The sequence below is a fragment of the Dermacentor variabilis genome, chromosome 7, assembly GCF_050947875.1.
Source record: "Dermacentor variabilis isolate Ectoservices chromosome 7, ASM5094787v1, whole genome shotgun sequence".
In the NCBI taxonomy this organism is placed as follows: domain Eukaryota; kingdom Metazoa; phylum Arthropoda; class Arachnida; order Ixodida; family Ixodidae; genus Dermacentor; species Dermacentor variabilis.
The window spans coordinates 139001346-139009566 of record NC_134574.1 but is presented as its reverse complement, the minus strand read 5'-3'; the positions used below and the strand labels follow the sequence as shown (position 1 = coordinate 139009566).

Here is an 8221-nt window from a genome sequence, read left to right as displayed (position 1 = left end):
CGTGTGGGCCCCGTATGTCACAGAACCAGACTCGGTGAGTCAGCCACTACAGGAGACGGCTGTCTGTTCCCTCCGTCAACCTTGTCGGATCCGTCTGTTTTCTCTGAAACTGCGCGCTATATGGAAATAGACGAGCCATTCGCCAGTTGGCTCTGTCAGTTCCTTTCAGAAACGTCGTTGGACTCGTCTGTTCCGTTTCTCAGGGAGGAATAAGCCTGCGTAAAATCGTATCCTCTGGAATTTGACGAGTCATTCACTGGTTGGCTCCATCTCCTTTACTCCGCAGCGTTGTTGGTGACGTAGACAGTCACGGTGGCGTCAACGCAGGCAGTGCTCGATACAGTGCGAAAGTAATTTCCTTGGAAGTGTTCCCAGTCTGCCGCAGAACGCACTGCGCGTTGGCGACAACTAGTTGTAATATTCGACGACCTCTATAGAAGTGACCGAACAAGTTTTCTGCTACGTCGTCGTCATACTTGGACTCCACTTTAACAGATTGCTACTAAAGAATTCATGGTTGCGAAACCTCACGACCTCCGTCTACGTCACCAAGGTTAAAGACAAGAAGGAAAAAGAAAAAGGACAGTAGCTTGTCACCTCGTCGTTTCTTAAATTATGAACATGGCCTAGTTTTCAGCCAAGCGGGCGCGGAGAAACGTTGATCTAATGGGATATGTTCGTTCTTGTAACTGCAACGTCGTTAGAGTTTCAAAAAGCCTTTACGTGGAATTTTGCACTGAGTGAGAAATAGGTTCACAAACCCAGCCGGAGTCTGGGTAATATCGAATGGTTCGTAATATCGAATCCACACCGAGTCCGCAACATTGCGCAACAAAGCTATATAGTTTTGAACGCGCATCGATTGGCGAAGCACTTGTCACTCCGTTGGCTCGGTAACATCTTTTTTTTTCTGGACAAACATTTGTGCGAAAACGCGGTCCGGTTCTACCAAGCTGTCAGTCTACGACAAACCAATTCTGTGTTTCTTTTATTTCTTATTCTTCTTGTTCCCGAAAGTTGTAAACTCGCGCTACTGTGGCCAAAATCCTACAAGGGACGATTCCTTGGAGGCGGTGGTAATCTTAGCAACGAAGTCGCGAAAGCTTTGGCTTAAGTGAACTGCTAGGGTCTGTGCGACGTCTTGGGCAATTGCGAAGAAACGAGAACAAGAAAGTTCTGGCTTGAAAGTTTAATGCACTTCGTGTGTTAGTTTTTTTGCTTCTGCCTCTTTGCGGAGGAAGAGACAAAAAAAAAAAAAAGACGTCAAGTACGGTTGTTGTATTTTCTCTGCCTTGTACTTTGACATTCTGTTTCTTTCGTTCTCGCTTCTTTTACTGACGAGCGAAGACTTCTTTCTTCGGCTGTTTCTACGTCAACATCTCGATGTAAGGTAACTACAATATCTTGACATCTGTTATTGAACAGTAATAAATCTGGAACGCCTTGTCAGGACAGGAAACCGCTGATAGTTTGCCAACCTATCTATTGCAGTGTTGCTTTTACACGCATCCAATAATTTCTTAACTTGAAACCTCATCGATTTCCCCACGCTTTGTCCGGTGGCAGGAGTTAAATTTTGAACACGTCGCAGGCCGCTCTATCGCCTTATGTTTATAAATAACGTCATCGTCGCGGCCGCTAGTTCGGCAATGCTTGAATGACAGTCTCTAAAGAAGCTGTCCAGAAGCCTAAGCGAAGACGTCAGCTCAACTTGAGGAAAACGTGTCACAACTACGACACAATCCCGTTGAGTCTTGCTCTTTCTTCGTGTGATAGCTTGCTCGAAATCGGGCAGGCTTGCGAGAAACTTTTGAGCGCGACGTTTCCAGCAGTAACATTTCATTCGCCCGCCCAAACGCAGCCTCGATTCCGTTGTAGTACATAGAGGGACGGAACGCGCAGACAAAAAAGTTTTCAATAAATTGCCGTATATTTTTTTTTCGTTCAATCCAACAATAGCCGCAGCCGACCGCATCTCACAACAAAGACGAGTCTAGCGCGCGGGAACGCTCGGACGGCGAGAAAAAAAAAAAAAAGATCCAACAGCGCTAAGCCTTTCTGACGAGGGGAGTAGCACGTCTTCGTTGTTTTTCCGCCTGTCTCGGCGAACCATCGACTAAGCCGAGCGGACGCAATGGCGTGACAAACGACGCGACGCCGCCTATCGGTCGTAGACAGCCCCAGCAGCCAGCGCCGACTGGGGTGGGCGAAGGGATTCGTTCCTTTTCTGTTGATGTCACAGGCCGTTCGCTTCTGCGTTTGTCGTCGAGCCGGGACAGTTTTTTTTGTCGCGAGCGGAAAACGATTACTCGCCGGCGTAGCGCTCGCAATCTGGCATCGCGATGCTGCCGCTACTCTGAAAACGGCGAGGAGAGGGGGGGATCCGGTGTCGCAGGGAGAGAGGAGCGACTCGTTGCATCGGAATCCTCCTCCGACGACGATGACCCGACCATGTGTTGCAGCAGATGGCATCTCGATCAGTCCTTCGCTCGAGTCAAGGCAGGGAGACGTCCCCGTATAACCCAGGTGTCAGACAAAGCTGTTGACTCTTTTGCAGGTCGTCGGCATTCGGAACGTCCCTCACGCATCAGACTCGTCTTTTATTGGCTTCGTTACCGATCCTCGTTTAAGGCGGAGCTAGCTATACGTATCTTTGTTTTTTCTTTCCTCGCTTGCAAGGTGGTGGCAAGTCTGGCTGTACATTGCCAAGAAAAACGGAACGCTTAGAAATTGACGGGTTCCGTTTCTCTTATACCCGAAACCCTGAGGCTTGAGCGTTGGGTATTCCAGTGCTACCTAGACCACAACCACCTACGCCGAACCGGCAGTTAGTCGTACGTCATCGTCATATCTTTTTCCTTGGCAACAAAATCGTCTCACTCCAGTTCGACTGTTTCCAAGGTGGCGTTGTTTTCGGCGGCATGTCATCTTCTTTTTAGATCGGAGCGATCTGACACCGGGGTAAGTTCGACGTTCGCGGTCGACCTTTGATGTTATTTTCCGTGACCACGGCTTTCAGTTTTGGGGTGATTTAGTCATATTTTTGTTTACGCATGTTGCGAAGTGCGGATGACACGATTTGTACCAAACATACCCGAGAGATTTTTTTGCTAACGACCAAGGAGCATACGAATGCGAAGACTGGTCTGTGAGCTAATTGGAAACATTGCAGAACACTTCGCTTCTTTCGAACTATCGTCTCAGCTGGTTTGCCGGATTTGGAGCAGAAATTTTCGAGTCCCTTGTGGGGTTGATAAAAAAAGAAAGGCAGCGCTATAGAGACGGAAGGAACACGAAAACCGAGATCTACTAATTATCTGCTTCCGATCGCCTCGATGTAAGAAAGAGCAGACAGTGTGACTCACTGTCGCAACTGATAGAACCGTGAAGACGTCTCGCCGTGGAGAAGGCGCGAATTGTCCTAGCCAAGGAGACGTTGCCTGCCGTCCCAGTGATGAGAAAACAGCTCTACGCGCGCACAGTGCACAGGGCACGCGTGGGTGCACCGAGACACCGACACCACGTCTAGTACGGTGGCGGCACCTAAGGCTCTCGGAATCGACGAGTGAGGTTTGACGTCTACGCGGAAATCACGCCCAAAAAGTGTTGTTTCGTAGTGTGCCGGTGTGTGGTGCGAGTGTGTGCGTGCCGGTGAATTCAAGTCTCGGAGGTGATGGTGTGGTGATTGGTGCGCGTGGTGGTACCGAGCGGTACCACGTGGTGGTACCGAGTGAACGCTGACGGGACCATCCGGCGGTTTGCTCAACCCTGACGTCGCGTGGATAGCCGAACGCTTCTGGCGTATAGCTTGAACTCGAAAAGGAGGAGGCACGATTCCGAGAAGATCGAAATCGAGTCGCAACAGGTGTAAAAGAGCTCCGGCAAAAAGCAAATACTGGAGCCAGAAAAAAAAAAAACGTGATTCCAAACCGTAAAACTGCATAGTGTGCGACGATGGAGGGCTAAGAGCAGAAAAAAGAAAAAAAAACAATTCTGCAAACCTCGGTAACCGCAGTTCCTGGAAATGTTGATGAAGTCCTAGCATAGCTTACCGACACTGCGTTAAACGCTGTTCGGCGATACCTGTACGCCGGACACCGGAAGGTTGTACCACAGGCTTGTCGAACTCTCGTCAAAGTTTAGTGAAAGGTCCGCGACGGGATTTGAAAGAGGGCAGAAAAAGGGAAGCACTTTCTAAGAAGTTTGAATAAGGATCTGCAAAAGAAGGTCGAAAGAAAACGCACGTTCTAGGCCAAATAGGAGTCACGTAACTTCAGGCAGGTTCTGCTGCAGGAGCGACATATATATGTAAGATCAATGAAAGGCCAGGTCCAGGTTAAAACGCGATCAGTAATAAAGCCATGCCAAAAGAGCAGTAGCGTATATCCCCAGGAGCGACTCGGTTCTTAGTGCCAGTTAGGTCCAGGAAAGGCAGACCATAGTGGAAGCCAGAGAAGTGGTCCAGAGACCATAGTCGTCCAGAGAAGAGTCAGCCCTAAGACCCAGATAGGTCGACGAAAGGTGCGAGATCGGAGTAACGGTACAGTCAACGTCGCAGTTGGGAGAATCCCTGGGAGGCATTCGCAGTCAGACAGTTCCAGGAAAAGGGGGAGGGTGCAAGGCTTAGGGCCAAGCGAGACTGTGACGGGAAGGTCCTCCGCGCGCGATCCGGTCGGCAGACGAGCACTCAACCCGGGCCAGCGGCTCCGCTGAGACGGCAGGTCGGGCGCGGCGGCCGAAGCAGGGACGACGACCCCGGGGGGAGGACGTCGGCGCGAGTCCCTCGGGGTGTGGCCAATGTCCGACGAGGACGAAGAGGAAGAGAGCGTCGCCGGAGATCTGGGGCCAGCCTACCTGACCATGGGCGTGACGGCGTCCGTGCTCAGGGCCTACCACCGGATCGCCAGGATGCTGCGCAAGGCGTGGACGGACATGCGCTTCGGTGAGTGGCGCAAGCTGGCGCAGCCGCCATTTTTGTTTCTCTGTGGATGGAGCCGAAGTTGTGCTTACTCTTTATTCCCCCAATGTTCCGCGCGTGATTTGCGGGAGACATTTGTAAAGGCCGTCGCGACGTACGTATATGATGAGTGAGCAGCAAGTCTGCGATCAAACCATCTCTTTCCTATGCTGTACCTACTTCGTTGAGCACAATTGCAGACGTAACTACGACATCAGGAAAGTTCTGTTGCCCTCTTTCACTTATTAAAGCACCTCGTACCATTCGCGGGTGCTTTTGTGACTTCACGGGACGCAAGAGCAAAAGATGTACACACGCGCTGACAGGTACATAGGCACGCGTCACGGGCACAAAAAGGGAAGTAAACAAGAGAGTTAGACACTCGCACGCATAACGTGGGAATGCGCCTCGCTTCCGTTTTCTCATCCCCCCGTCAGCAGCGAGACTGACTGGACAGCCTGGCTCAGTTCCGGGGACGTCGACCGACCGCTTGAACTGGTGGACTGGGCGGAGAAGGCCAAGCGGGCCCAGTGCCTAACTTGAGCCCGATCCCTCAGCCACCTCCCCTTTCCCCTTTCCCCCTTTCAGTAATGTTTACCACCACCACTACTACGCGTAACGCTGCTGGAGCACCTTGATACATTGATGCGCACGACGATTTCGTCCCGCAGTAAGTCGTCGCAAGGTTACGTTCTAGTAATGATTTTCCGTGGTGCTTCGCATGAAACAGGCATGTTGTGCGTAGCTCTGTTTGACAGATAAAACAAGAGGCAAGAATGTACGACGTACGCCGCTTTGTATTTAACTGGAATACTCACTTTCATACCTTAAGCAACGGAATCCTTGAATGAAATTTACATCCTCTCGACAAAATGAAGGAATAACATTGCAGTAGTGGCCAACGTCATTTTTTATGACTGACGTCAGGTCAGAGCAATGTTTTTTTTTTGTGTTTCTCATGGATGCATGCTTTTATTTTTCGCCTGTTCGGTGCCTTTTTCACTGCCACTGCAGCCATGTCATTAATACGGGATGCTTTCCGAAACGCCACCGGGACTACGGTCTTAAGACAGACACTTTCTTCTATTGCGTATACCTTTGCTTCACAAGCCGTACCAAGAAATACGTGACCCCCCGGTTCTGTACACGCCCGCGCAGTGGTGATCTAAAATGTCTGTCCTTGCTCGAAATTAAAGCTTCAGCAGCGAACTGATCGTGATGAACGCTTTTCTTGGTGGCCTTTGCACGGTTCTTCGGTTTTGTGTTTGTAGCTATAGGTTCTTCGCAGCCTACATTTTTCAAGCGGCCCATTAAAGCTCACGCCGGCTCGGGAAAGGCAGGAGCTTGATTAGTATTCGAGCGAGACTCTTCCTGCACTCTAATCAGTATTCAAGCTCCTTGCCGTCGCCTTCCCCTGTAACATTGCCTGCTGCTCATGCCGCTGAGTCGTGTTTTCTCTACGAACATCAAACGCGACTCCGCGCAGAGCGCGGGTCGCAAAAACAGTCGGCCGCATATGAGTGGAGATATAAAACTTGGCAATTCCTCGAATGAAAAAGAAGGAAACAGTGTGGGAGACTGTTGTGGGCAGACGGGAGGACACAAAAAAAATGAGTTACCGGGAGCGACATGGTCTCATTAGCCGCGAATATCTTCCGAACAGGCCCTGCTACCGGTGTTACGGGGCAACACGGTGTGGGTGGAACTGTTCTTGAGGGGGGGGGGAAGTAATGAGGAAGAGCGAAAATTAAATTTGGAGCAGCGCTAATGGCAAGGTTCGGCAGATGGCGATGTCACCGCTCTTGTAGCCTTTTTGAGAACGACGTGAAAGCGGAGTCAAATGTCTTAACGCGGGTCAATTAGTTCGACCTTTCGTAAGCGGAAACTCCTCTCCCGCCCTTTTCCCTTCATCATCGTTTCATTCCCTCGCATCTCCCCTCCCTTCCCTTTGGACCTACTTCCTCTCTACGGTTTATACATCCTTCCCTTTAAACTTGTTCTTTTTTATTCGTAAACACTTTCGTTTTTATTTATCATTTTTCACTATGGGGTCCCTGTCACACCTAATTTCTTGTCTCTCCTCTTTCGACAGTTCACATTTTCTTCATTCTTTCCTCATTTTATTCATTTCTATCCCAACATTCCGCTCCCTCTCTTTGCTCCTTCTTTCCTTCCCTGTTATCGTCTCTAGTTCCGCCCACGTTTCCTTGCTTCCACATTTTCCATAACACGCTTCCGTCCAATTGCTAACCCCGCTACCTTCTCTCCTTACTTTCATTCAACCCTAATGCCGCAACTACTTCCTAACTTCCCTACTCTGGTTTCCTCCTCTCTGATTCTGTCTACATACATTTCTGCGCCTTCTCGTTACACGTCTTCCCAATTTCCCAATTGCTTCCCTACTTCCTTCTTTCTCTCGTCGCTTCCTTCCGTCCTCGCCTTCTCGTTACACGTCTTCCCAATTTCCCCATTGCTTCCCTACTTCCTCCAGTTATCCAAACTTCCTTGCCGCTCGCTTTATGCTTCCTTCATCGCTTGGTTCTTTATATAGATCATTTTTTATTTTACTTGTCTTTTCTTATTCTTCCCTCAACTACTATTACCTGAATCTTGCCTACTGCTCGCTTTCAGTCTCTTCTTTGTTTTCCTTCCTCTCTTTCTCCGCAAAGAAACCAAACACCGGAGACGACATGACACAAATCTATCTCGAGCCACCGCTTCTTCTGTTCGCTGTCGCGTACAAGGCTGCTCTACACTGAAATGGCCAATAAGGAAGAGCAGCAAAAGAAAAAAAAAGACCTGTAGAGAGCATGACTTCAATGCTATATCTTCTGACCCGTCTTAACAAGTGGTCCTATTCTAGTCCCGCGTTAACCTACCTTAACGTCACAGCGTGTCCCCGAGATTTTCTATGTTTGGCAGAATCGGGCTCTCAGTAACGTACTTGGTTTATTTTTGTGTGGGTGCCCCGACTCGTTTATTTCAAGTGAACGGCTTTTTAATGACTCGACCGCTTTGTTGAACCGCTGGCCCCTTTAAATGGAGTACGAGCGTTTAAGGTGGATCTCCCGTGATCTGCTCCTATAACGACTCGCTCAGGCGAAAGTGAAACGTTGGTTTCTTTTACACAGGAATCTACCAAAAGTTTAACATTGTAAGCTGCTTCCGGCCATGTTAGAGAATTAGGGAGGAACTACTATTTGTTGTTTATGGAGATGGGGTGTTGTGGGAATTCTATTTTTCTATTTTTCTTTCTCGCATCGA

General features: G+C 49.4%; 1 protein-coding gene across 1 annotated transcript in view; it reads left to right on the top strand.

The window, feature by feature from the left end:
- Positions 1-4715: 4715 nt before the first annotated feature.
- Positions 4716-8221, top strand: part of LOC142587988 (A-type potassium channel modulatory protein KCNIP1-like) — a 198588-nt gene continuing 195082 nt past the window's right edge. Inside the window, exon 1 of the mRNA XM_075699396.1 lies at positions 4716-4942. Within this exon, the coding sequence (XP_075555511.1) occupies positions 4798-4942 (145 nt within the window). The 5' untranslated portion in view covers positions 4716-4797. The remainder of the gene's footprint in view (positions 4943-8221) is intronic.